General features: G+C 43.2%; 1 protein-coding gene across 11 annotated transcripts in view; it reads left to right on the forward strand.

Annotated features, from left to right (window-relative positions):
* RANBP17 (RAN binding protein 17) overlaps positions 1–12,818 on the forward strand; it is a 352,447-nt gene that overhangs the window by 249,683 nt on the left and 89,946 nt on the right. For 9 of the 11 annotated variants that reach the window (XR_008313461.1, XR_008313459.1, XR_008313464.1 and 6 more), the window contains one exon: positions 3,209–3,347. The exons of 1 other annotated variant lie outside the window; for it this stretch is intronic. Coding sequence is in view for 4 of the 10 variants with exons in the window: in XM_053284861.1 (XP_053140836.1) it covers positions 3,209–3,347 (139 nt within the window). In the remaining 6 variants the exon portion in view is untranslated. The remainder of the gene's footprint in view (positions 1–3,208; positions 3,348–12,818) is intronic. One more of the 11 variants, XM_053284863.1, reaches the window with a different exon arrangement.

The following is a 12,818-nucleotide window of genomic DNA, read 5'->3' on the forward strand; positions in this document are numbered from 1 at the left end:
CTAGGGCTGTATTCTACCAAAGAAAACCACAGGGCTCTGTGAGCACCAGGAGTCAGAATCGACTCAATGGGACGCTTTACCTTTGCTAGGGCTGCTATCCACAATTGCTCTTACAGCCTTAATGGGCTACTGTGAAAGCATTAAAGCAATTGCAGTGGTTATGTACAACCAACATAGTGCTCCTTATCGCCAGCACAGAACAGTGCCATGATAGCAGTGATGGTTTTTGTGGACTGGACAATGGGTGGCCGAATGCAGTGGGAGCAACTACTAGTGAGCAGCTATTGCAAAATGATTTGCAAAATTGCATTGTTGTGTCACTTTCTGCAGTTGGGGGCCATCCAGTGACTGCTGGATTACAATGTCTAATTTCTGTTACTGTCTTAGCCCTGCATCTGATGTGATGCTAAGCCCCTCCCCTTCATCTGATGTCAGACGCAGGGCCCCGTTTGCTAGCACAATCCTCAGCCAGCACTGTGTTCGCAGCGCAGCTGGGAGGAAGTATCCTGGCCTTTTAGGCCCCATTTGCAAGCAAAGCTACACCCCCTGCATCTGACGTCAGATGCAGGGGGCATGGCTGGGGAGTGAGGTGTCACCACTGAGTGGCGACAGCCCGAGTTCTTTGAACCCTTTGCTCAATAGTGGCTCCACCCCTGCCCACCACACATTAAGGTCATCAGAAGAAGTCCATCTCTGGTTGCTGCCAGCTCGCCTTCTCTGTAGGCTTCTCCTGGGCTCTAGAATGTGTTTCCTGTGGATATTAGAAGTTTAAGAGTTTTAGCAGTCTCTTAAAAAGCACTAAAAACATATTTCTTTAGCCTGTTGTTTAGTGATTCCTGAAACGATTTTAAATTAGTTTTAATTTTGTTTTAATGAGTTATTTATTTGTGTTTATCCATTTTTATATTTGTGAACCACCAAGAGCCGTCTGGGTGAGGCAGTATAAAAATCTAATAAATAAAATAATAAATAAAATAAAATGTAGTTTGACCCTTAGCTGAAATCTGGTATGTGTGTAGCCCAGGACATCCAGATCACTGTAAGCATCTGCAAATGGAATGCTTTAAATCTAACAGTTAAAACTCAATGCATGGCAATGACCTCATAATAGGAGGCTGCACAGAGCAAGTAGAGCCACACACAGAATGGGATGAAACTGTTCCCCCTTCGCATAACTGAGTCATTCTTGAGAGGAAATGTTCAGTAGCAGACAGAAACCTGCTTCTCTGCTTGCAGAATGGAAGCTGAATTTGCTATTTAGGGATGTGCACGAGCCGCAGTTCAAGCACGTTTCCGGAAATTCTAACGGGGACTTTAAGAAAAAGGAGAGCAGGTCCTTACCTGCTCTCTGCCACCCCATTCAGCTTCCTGCTGGGGTAGCAATTCCCCCAATAATCCCCCGCACAGCGTCAGCACACACATAGTGCCCATGCATCCGGTTCCCTTTCAAATTTCCCAAAATGTGCCCAAACCATGTTTTGAACCATAGTTTGTGCTCATCCCTGTTGTAGTTGTGACCAGCAACTGGTCATTCTTAGACCAAATGTCATGGGGATTACTGCCTAGGTCAGAGATACTACAGCCTCTCTCTAACTCTTGAGACGATAAGGTATGTCATGCATTGAGTGGTGAGTGGATAGCAACATTGTGATAAAGGAGGAATTGGGTATTGGTTAAAAATGTGCTGGGGAGGAGTAGTTTTTAAAGGGGCTTTAAAAGCATCCCATAGTGTCTGTACGGCCCCCAGCCTTGTCTTCCACTCCTCTCAAGCATGAATGGATTCCCTACTTCTCTCTGCCATTTAAAAATGGCCACTTCCTGTTGTACAGTTGTGCTCCCCTGCTAACTGGTCAAAGAGGCACCTTTTAAACGTGGTGATTCTCTTTATTTAGCAGGGGGAGAGTACCTGGCCCTATCCATCCCCAGCACAGGACCTCCAGTGACTGTTGCTAGTGTCTGTCTTATGTTTCTTTTTAGATTGTGAGCCCTTTGGGGACAGGGAGCCATCTTATTTATTTATTATTTCTGTATGTAAACCGCTTTAGAAACCTTTGTTGAAATGGTGGGCTGTTGTTGTTCTTATGGTGGGCTCATGTTGATTTAAGAAACTGGCATAGGCAAAATGGGGAAAGTAAAAGGTTTTAGAGGACAGGGGTGTAGCCACCATTGTGTGAATTATTATTATTATTATTATTATTATTATTATTATTATTATTATTATTTTTAAATTCGATTTCTATACCGCCCTTCCAAAAATGGCTCAGGGCGGTTTATACAGAGAAATAATAAATAAATAAAATGGCTCCCTGTCCCCAAAGGGCTCACATTCTAAAAAAACACAAGATAAACACATTCTTTGAATGGGTTCAAAGAACCCGGGCTGCCAATGAAAAGGGGGGAAAGACAAAGCCCTGTGGCTCGGGCTCTGGAGGAGCCCAGAGCAAGCTCCCCCCTCCCACACCCAGGCTGCTGAGAGCCTGGGCAAACTCTCTGTTGGTTATTTCAGGGAACGCGAGCTGCCCGATAGGACGTTTTTCTCTTTCTCTCCCTCCAGAGTGGTGTAACGTGCAAAGGGGGCATGGCCCAGGCTGCCGAGAGCCCGAGTGAGTTCTCAGCTTGTTATTTCAGGCAGCGCCGGCGCTACCTGAAATTAAAAAGAGAGTTTGCTCGGACTCTTGGCAGCCCGGGCGGGAGCGGGGAGTTCTCTCTGGGCTCCTCTGGAGCCCAAGCCTTGCCCCCATGCATGTGACATCACGCGAACGGGCGTAACTGGAGGAGGCTGCCGAGCGGGGCCGGACCCAGGCTGCTGTTCGGCTGACTCTGCAGCTGTTAGAGGGATCATGCTTTTGAGGTTTAGGGGTTTTTTCTCGGGGCAGAAATGATAGAAATAGGCTGAACTTCCATAATTACGGTTTAAAATGTGCGTCATTTTGGTATCAAGGCTTTGGTGTGTGTGTTTTTACAAAATAGAATAAATTTATTCTGTAGGCCTAGAATAAAGCCTATAGGGATTTTTTTAAAGATAACCTGGAATACATTGAAGTTACCTTGCAGATATCTTAATATTGTAATGAAATAATTTTTAATAGTCAGTCAGTCAATCTTTTTCTCAGTCAGTGATCAGAAACATTTTAACAGCCTGTAGAATCTCTTACCTGTTGTCTCCCCCCCCCCCTCCTACTCTCTCTCTCTCTCTGTTTTTCCTAAGCAATATAGAAAACTAAGCCAGTCTTACTATCCACTCCTGGAATGTCTCACCCAGGACCACATGAGTTTCATCACCAGTCTAGAGCCTCATGTACTAATGTATATATTTACATCAATATCTGAAGGACTTACTGCACTGGGTAAGTATTCCATGGCTAAGGAAAAATGTAGCTGTAGAGCCTAAAAATATTTTTTCATACAAATACTTTTCTGAAATATTCAAAAATATTAATGATTTTATATTACTGTCTTGAGAGGGAAACTCTGGTTTTCACACCCAATTGGAATATACTGTACACTGTGTATAACCATAGCCCAGCGTTGTGATATGCCAACTACGTATGCTGTAATAGCTCAAGCTGTTTTAAGTGCCAAGTACTATGGTTTAGCTGGTTTGTGAATCAGGCTGTAAGAAATCTAAAGGTATGCCTGTATGGCTTTTCCTAAAGCATACATTGTATTCAATTTCTTGCTGTGAGTCAGGGCGACCATGTACACTTGTCCTCGGCTTAGTGACTGACTGACTGACTGACTGATGGGAGTGCTCTATGTGTGTGTGCCCTCACTGCTTGCCATCACCAGATGCATCAGTATTTCTATGTAAATACACTGAAAATTTGAGCACAGCAAATTCTGCAAGTATTCACTAAATCCATTGAAGGAAAAAGGGTCAAGGAGAGTTACTCTCTTGTATTCCATATTCTTCATATGCATCCCTGAGAAGGATAGAAATAAATACACACACACACACACACACACACACACACACACACTCTGGGCTTGAAGTTTGCATGCATTCCTCCTCTACCATGAAATTACCATAATTTTCTGGTAGTGTGGGCGAGGTCTGGAACCTACCTGCCAAATGGCATATTTCTGTCTTTCATGGTTGCTTTGGGAATTTCATGTCACTGGAAATATCATGCTGGGTCACTGTCCTGGCCTTCTGAACTTTCATCAGGCATTTCCTACACAGTTTAAAGCCTACTCTTTATCTTTTAGGAAGTCTTCTTCTCCCCACCCCACCCAGTCAGAATAGAATTTAGGATGTTGTATCCTTCACCTTATACTAAATTATGTGCTTTTGCAACACTTGCATTGAATGGCAAAATACCCACAGGTCTAATATGACTTCATTCACTCTATCATCCTCTCCACAATTGCTTCCTGTACTTTTGTTTATGGACAGCTATTATTATGTAGTATAGGAAGTCAATACCTTCCTTCCCTAGTCTGTGACAGAGAACAGCAATGCAAAAATCAAATTCTTCCCAGAAAAGAAGTATTGTGAAATCAGAATAAAGCATGCAACTTTTAAGCAACATGATAGATGTTGCCTTGCTTTGTCTGCTGTATTCTACTCTCTAAATTTAGGTTTCCCTGGTCACAAAATTCACAGATTTTAATATAGAACTAGCTTGGCCCAGGTGCAGAGCATCTGCACCTCTAGTCCTCCCTCGTTCTCAGCCCTCACCCCTCCTCTTCCCTCTTCCCCTTCTCCAATGTTTTTTCCTCTCTGGCCGGCTGCCTGGCCAGCCGCTTTTTCCAGCTGCCTACCGCTTTCTTCCCCACCTCTGCCACCGCTGCTTTCTCTTGCCCCCGCTGCTGCCACTTTCTCTCCCCACCCTCCTGCCACTTTTAAAGTAATCTAACCCAAGCACTTTAGAGTTTTAGGATGAACATCCCAAAATAAGTTAGATGAAACACACGGCATATGACAGATAGGTCTATAAAGTATTTCTTACAATTTATTCCCATCCAGAAAAGCCATCACTGCTCCACTAGTATAATACCATTAGCATTTATCTGGCCATAAATTAGAGATCGGTCCCATACTAAAATCAATGCAGAGTTGTTTTTGAATTTGGAAAAAGCTACCTCTGTGGGCTTCTGTGCCACAAAGCCACCTATTTACTTAGAGGTAAGTTATCCAACATACTATATTTACCTGAATCCAAGATGAAGTTCCTCCCCATTTCTTTGATGTTAGAAATTGGAGGGTCATCTTACATTCAGAGTCCCTAAATCTAGGTTCTAACCTGTATTTTAAGGGGGTCGTATTAAATTCAGAATTGTCTTCTCTTCCAGTAAATACAGTAAACCTTCTAGCCTTTATCTTCTTTATCAATATGGCTTAGTTGCAGCAGTGCCATGAAAACATTATTTACCTACCATCTTCACTAGTAGATGAATCTAAGCATGATCACTTCATGCTCCTTATAGTCTGTGGTCCAGAAGGGCCAATTGATACATTTGGAATGAATAAACGGGGTATGTTTTTCGATTGCTTATGATCCTAGTAAAATTATTAGTTATGGTGGCCTTTGATTTCAGCCACCCAAATCAACTGTGTGTGTGTATATACACAAACACACTCACATATCACTTTGAAACAAGAGGGGTTTTTTTGCAGAGGGATTACTAAACACAGTATTTGAAGGCTGGCAATACTATTGTGGGGTAGGTCTGCAAAATTGATGTATGAAGCCTGCATGTGATTGCTGTGGGATTCTTTCATCGTTTGGATTTAGGAAGCCCATAAGCAAGACAGGATGCTAAGGCATCTTATGTGTGGCTGCATCTCCAAAGCACTTCCTAATAAAAACCTTATTGTGACTCCCTGTAGCAGCACATTCAACGTGCTAATTACCAATGTCTATTTGGAAAAACTGTCTGATCCCATTTCCAGAAATACACAGTCCAGACAGCTATGGATGGAAGAATAGTAGGAGGGACTTACTATTCAGTTAATGGCTGGGAAACCAACTCCTCATTCATTTTTTGAACTGTTGTCGTGCAGGTGCAAACAGCCTTGTGCTGTGCTCACATGTATTTGTATGAAGAATGTTTTCACACACACGGCAATATGTCATGTAAAGCAATGTGACAACCAAGCTGACAAAGATGAGGATGACTTTGAAACAGGCAGATGATAATGAATTTTATGATTAGTTAAAATAACTTTACTTAAAAACTTAGCAGTTTCCTACAAATGTCTACAGAAATACCGTGATTTCTGTAGACTGTTTTCTATAAATTAATGCTTTCAACATGCTAATAAAATAATAAAGATTGCCATGGAAAACTTTTTATTTTTCATTTTTAACAATCTCTTGCTTCAGAAAGAAAAGGTTGGATTAATAAAGTTGTTTGGCCACCATAAGGTCACAATTTTATTATGCATTTTTAAGCTTCTTTTTTTTTAAACACAAAAAGCTGGTTTGGGGGTGGTGACAGGGAGCTACTTATCAAAGGTCATTATGGCTAATAATTCTACCAGGGTTATAAGCAAAATACACTACTCCATTCACTCAAAATGTACTGTCTGGTCCATTTTTAGACCTATTATTACAGTAGAATATTCTTTCATTTAATATTACATTTTTTCTAAAGCTATAAGTTCTTCCCTATCTCTCAGTAGTGAAGAACTTTTAAACTCTTATTTTTTAGCTGTTCAGTCATGATACAAACACTTTTTCCTCTGTTTAATTCCACTTTTGTCCCTTCCTAGAATGTCAGTCAAAATGCTGAATATATTTCACCCTGCTCCTAAGCCTCTAAACTAGGTTTCATTTCTGTAGTGCTTTCATCCTCCCAAGCCTGCCATCACGAATGCCCTTGTACAAAGAGGTCTGATAGCTTGCCCAGGACCACCCAGTAAATCCATAGGTGAGCTGCAACTTGTAATTGGGTTCCCTGATTCAAGTGCACCGCACCTCTTTGCCCAAAACTGGATTCATAATTGAACTTGCCATAAAGTGAATAGCCTTTCCTATTCCTAATGTGGTTGGGTATTCCAGAGGATGATGGGATGTTAATAGGAATGCTGAGAGTGGCCAGAGTGCTAGAAACAAAACCACCACTCAGTTTTTAAAAAACAAAGCTCTTTGGAAAACTGCAGCCATGATTTTCATGTGCCTGGGCAGCTGCAAATACTATTTGGCAATTAAATACAAAAATTGCTCTCAGTTGTGCTAGCATTAAAGCATTAAGCAAGCAAGCTGTAGCCTGAGCTTAGTAAAAATGGAATAGGAGGTCAAGGCTTCCGGCAGGCAGCATTTGTCATTTTTGAAATTTATTATCTGCTGAGATTTCATTCTTTTATTTAAAGTTTTATCTCTTTCCCGGTGTGTCCTTGAAATGTTTGGTGTAGAATATAATATTGTGGATTAAACACTGGAACCAAAAATATGGAAACCACCCACATCTTAAAACAGTTCTTTAAAATTTCTCAATAGAAATACTGTTTGTGTGTCATGGTTCCACACTTTATATTCCATACTCTGCAATAATATTTATTCCTTAGGAATACTTTGGTTGTAAATCATGTGTAATGGAAGTCCTCATCTAGACTTCATAGTAAGGATAAACACTTCGAGAGTCCTTTTCTAAAGTGTTTACCTGGCTTTTTCACAGCTGACTCAGTGGATTGGAACCTTTTAATGTATCCTGTATGACATGTTTTTTGCTAATCGCCATGTGAAGCCTTTCTAATTCTCTTATGATTGATACCATATTGCCATTCATTAACCAAAATGAAAGCATAACGTCTTCTATGTCCGGCCATTTTTATTAGATGTTAAATAGATTAATATGTTTACTTTTCAAGTTGACTCTTAAAGGAGATCATTCTGGCACTGTGTGAAAGGAAACTGGTCAGAGAATTTTGCACTTAAACTTCTTTGCTGTATCTTTGTCTTTGTCTTGAACAAAATAAAGCTCTTAAATTATGGCCCGCTCAATAGTTTTGTCAAGCAGCTTTAAATCATTTTTCCATCTCTGCTTATTCACAAACTGTTACTGTTAAAGCCAATTAGTCCCTTTTCAAATATTTTTAATAGCAGCACCTACTTGGTGCTTAGGTAAAAGGAAGCTGGCAAAAAACAAACATCCTCTTCTCATTATTGAAGGCAGCCTAACAGATTTTCCATGATAGCTCTGCTATAGACATTTCTCTTCTTCCCCCTGTTTACCAGAGCAACAATTTTCATTTGTCCCCCTTAACTTGCAGGTTGTTGGTTTGTCTGTCCACCTTGAGTAAAATGCAATAAGGTGTCCATTCGACTTCAACAAATGATCCTTCTCATCCATTAGATTGGTGTGGGGGTCTTGCATAACATTCCCTTCTGTTGCGTCCTTGCAATAAGGAGAAAAATGAGTGCCACAAGCAACTTTGATATACAGTTATGGGAAAATATAAGTAGCTCTTAATACTTAAATTGCATCCTCGTGAGCAGATGAGAGGGTAGACCTCTCCACTGTGCTGCTAAGATCACTTACAGAAGAATATAAAATATCTGCTTGTACAGTATCAGCATGTTTAGAGCAGCTACTGGTTTCTAAATGGACGTTAGTGATTTACTTTGTGTTATTCAATTTTAAAACAAATAGAGTCAAAGCACTGGTTTAAAAGTACTGCAAAACCCGCTTATGAAATATGCATTTCCAAATACATTTCTTGAAGCTGATGTTCATTACTTTCATATGCAGTTACAAGGTAAGAAACTTAGTACAGAAACCATAATGGTCCTGATCCTGCAATGTTCACATAAATAGGATCTCCCCCCACCACAGTTATTCAGCAGCAGCAAAATAGTTAAGGAATGTGCTGCTTTAAAATGATGGCTACAGACCTGATAGTTGTTTTAGCTAAAACTTTGTACAGTACATAACGCATATTTCAAGCTGAAATTGATTGTTTGTTTGTATATCTATACAGCCCAAAACTTGCATCTCTGGGCGGTTTACATTTAAATATTAAATCAATTAGCAATAGCAATAGCACTTACATTTATCTACCGCTCTATAGCCGGAGCTCTCTAAGCGGTTTACAATGATTTAGCATATTGCCCCCAACATTCTGGGTACTCATTTTACCGACCTCGGAAGGATGGAAGGCTGAGTCAACCTTGAGCCCCTGGTCAGGATCGAACTTGTATCGAATTAAAATCATTTAAACATTAAAATCATTAACATTAAAATAGTTTTAAACTCAATATTAAAACTATAAATCTAATTAAAGTCCTGGGTGAATAAATGTGTCTTCAGTGCCTTTTTAAAAGATGGGGAGGCCCTTATTTCAACAGGGAGCTCATTCCAATGTCCAGGGGCAGCAACGGAGAAGGCCTCTTCCCAAGTAGCCACCCGACGGGTTGACAGCAACCACAGACGAACCTCTCCAGATGATCTTAACAGGCGGTGGGGATCATGGTGAAAAAAACATTCTCTTAAATACCCAGGGCCTAAGCTGTATAGGAGAGGAGAGAGAGAGGAGAGGAGAGCTGGTCTTGTGGTAGCAAGCATGACTTGTCCCCATAGCTAAGCAGGGTCTGCCCTGGTTGCATCTGAATGAGAGACTTGATGTGTGAGTGCTGTAAGATATTCCCCTCAGGGGATGGTGCCGCTCTGGGAAGAGCATCTGAGGTTCCAAGCTCCCTCCCTGGCTTCTCCGAGATAGGGCTGCGAGAGATTCCTGCCTGCAACCTTGGAGAAGCCGCTGCCAGTCTGTGAAGACAATACTGAGCTAGATAGACCAGTGGTCTGACTCAGTATATGGCAGTTTCCTATGTTCCTATGTATAGAGCTTTATATAGGTAATAACCATCACCTTGTATTTTGCCCGGAAACATATTGGCAAGCCAGTGTAATTCTTTAAACGCAGGAGTAATATGGTCTCTCCTAGAAGACCCAGAGACCAAACTGGCTGCCGCATTCTGCACCAACTGCAGTTTTTGGACTATGTACAAAGGCAGCCCCATACAGATCGCATTTCAGATATTTCAAATATTTGTTAATTTGCACTTGCATGCCATTTTTTAAAAAATACAGCATTTTGCCCAGAGTCGTTGGCAATTAAAATAATAGAAACATTAAAACAAGAACTCCAGGATCTGGTACGGGATCCATTGATATGCATTAGAATGGGTTCTGCACCTGCACGGAAGCCTCTTGGTGTCGAGTTTATACAGCTCCTTTCAGGCGCCTGCGCCCCGCCCCACGTGACTACGTGGCTATTTAAGGCAGGAGAGAGCGCAGGCTGCTCAGTTCTTTTGCGACCGCCGTGGAAATCACTTGGTTCTGCAGCTCCTTCGCGCTTGTTTCCTTGGCTACTTTTGTTTTTGGCTTCATTGAATATTTAACTACGGACCGTTTTTGGACTACTCTTGCGGCTTCCTTGATTACTTCGTTTGACCCAGACTGTATTTGGCTTGTCTAATCCCTCTAACTTGGCGAAAGATCGGACTGTTTCTCTGGCTACTGACCTCGGATAGTGAGTAACATGGATGCCCCGGTGGGAAAATGGGGGAAGCCCATAAAACTTCTGCTTGTAAAATTTGTCAGTCCTTTTCAAAGCAGACCAGAAGGAATCGTGAGCTCCGTTTGCGTGCTGCCTTGTATGATGATGTTCTGGTGGGGCCGTCCTCGAAATCTCCTCAGGAGCATAGCTCGAAGGACCTGGGTCACGCCCAGTCTAAAACTTCGAAGCTCCCCAGGAAGTCCCCTAAGTCCTCCAAAAGGCCGGGCGAGAAAATGGCCACCGCGGGTGTTCCCGCCAAAAAGGCACGGCATCGAACTCAGTCGGAGTCGACGCCCTCTCCGGGCACTGCCCAAGACGTGGTCTTCATTTCGGCATCGAGAGCGGCGGTTCCAGAAGACTCGACTGCGTCCTCGCTACCGACGCAACCTCCAGTATCGAGCGCTCCTTCGACATCGGGGGCTCCACCTCAACCTTTATCGACGCCGAAGCCTCCTTCTAACTCAACATCGACGACCTCCATATCGACAGTCTTGATACCGACCGAAGTTGTAGAGACTCGTTCGACGCCGGACGCCTCGACATTGAGACAGGCCTCCTCAGCGTTGATACCGACAGACTCTTTGGACGAGCCATGGCATGCACCAGCCTCGGCATCGATGGTGCTGCCAGCTGCTTTTTCGATATCGGCCACCAGGGATCTGGTGCCTGCTCCAACTCCGATCCGCTCACCGTCCACCTCGAGAGATGAGGACCATATGTCCACGCTAAATACACCAACGAATGTTACGGCTGTGACCCCCCGCGATTTCGAGCTCCGATGACTTTCGCTATGGATGCAGAAAAAGCGGGGGACGACCCACCTCATCTAGATCCTCTGCTGAGACTGCTGGACTCAAATACCAATACGCCGTCTACTTTCAGAGGTTTCCTGCGTTCTGAAGAGGATACTTCCGCCTCTAACCCGCGTATGCTCACTGCTGGACAACTGGCAACTCCGACACCTTGGCACACTTGTGGTTTTAGCCACCGAGCATCGCCTTCTGCGGAGACTGCCTTACCGGGAACCACATCCCCTGGTGCGGGATATGACTTTCAAGAGCACCGTGCTTGGCAGGGTGGGCTAGCCTCAAGACAGACTCCTGCTTTAGCAACGGGTACTGCTCCACCTCCCCGAGACAGGCTGTTCACTAGTGTGAGCACCCAAACAAAGACTCAACACATTTAGGCTCAAACTCAGACGATTTCAAGACATTACGCTAACGCCAGCTCACAGACTGACCCTTTACCGACACCATTAGCACGGAGGCAGATGTCTCCTAGGCTTCCGACGCACCACTCCATTTCAGATCCGGATTCAGAAAAAATTCACCATGGGTCGTCAGATTTCGAATCAGAGACAGAAACTGTGGAATTGGACCCGTCTCCAGATGTGGCAACGCCTTCCCATGTGTTGCCGACAGAGGAATTAAAGGCTTACCATTCCCATGTGAAACTCATGGCCAATGCGTTAGGTCTGGATCTTACATCACAACTTAAAACTATAGATGATCCGGTCTATAATTTTATGCAGATGTCACAATCGGTGCAGCCTGTGGCACTTCCTCTCTTACCGATCATTTCCAATGCTGCTCAGTGCACTTGGGAGGTTCCCCATACTTTGACACCAACATCTAAAAGGCTGGAAGGTCTGTATCAGGTTCAGGAACAGGATAATACCTACCTGTTTAAGCACCCTGTCCCAAATCCTTTAGTTATCGATTGTGCCACCTCCTCCAAGTCTAGTCAACGCCACACGACGCCTGCTGACAAAGAAGGCAGAAAATTGGATGTTATGGGGAGAAAGTTGTATTCTACCTCCTATTTATCGGTGAAAGTGGCGAATTACTTGGCCTGTATGGCTAAGTACAGTTACTGTATTTGGGAGGAACTGGAGAAAGTTATGGATACGTTGTCCCCTGAAGAAATTAAACTGCGATTTCGAAAGACTTTGTAACAGGCTGGTGACCTTACTTGTCAACAATTGAGCACAGCAAAGCATTTGGCGGAGTCTGAGTCCCGCTCCATCACGGCGGCAGTCACTCTACGTCATCATGCCTGGCTGCGTTCGGCCACCCTGCAACAGGACATGAAAGACAAGATTGAGGGCCTACCGTTTGATGGTAAGGTTCTCTTCTCAGAAGAGACTGATGCCACAATGGAAAAGTTGAAGAAATCTAAGTTTACCGCTAAGACTTTCACTTCAGCGACCTCCCCTGCTACATCTTATGGGGGAAGACAACGTACCTCTTATCGTCCCAGGTCTACGTACCGACAGCAAGAACGGAGGGACTTCCGTAAACCTTACTATCCGTTC

Source organism: Hemicordylus capensis, chromosome 1 (genome assembly GCF_027244095.1).
Source record: "Hemicordylus capensis ecotype Gifberg chromosome 1, rHemCap1.1.pri, whole genome shotgun sequence".
Lineage (NCBI taxonomy): Eukaryota > Metazoa > Chordata > Lepidosauria > Squamata > Cordylidae > Hemicordylus > Hemicordylus capensis.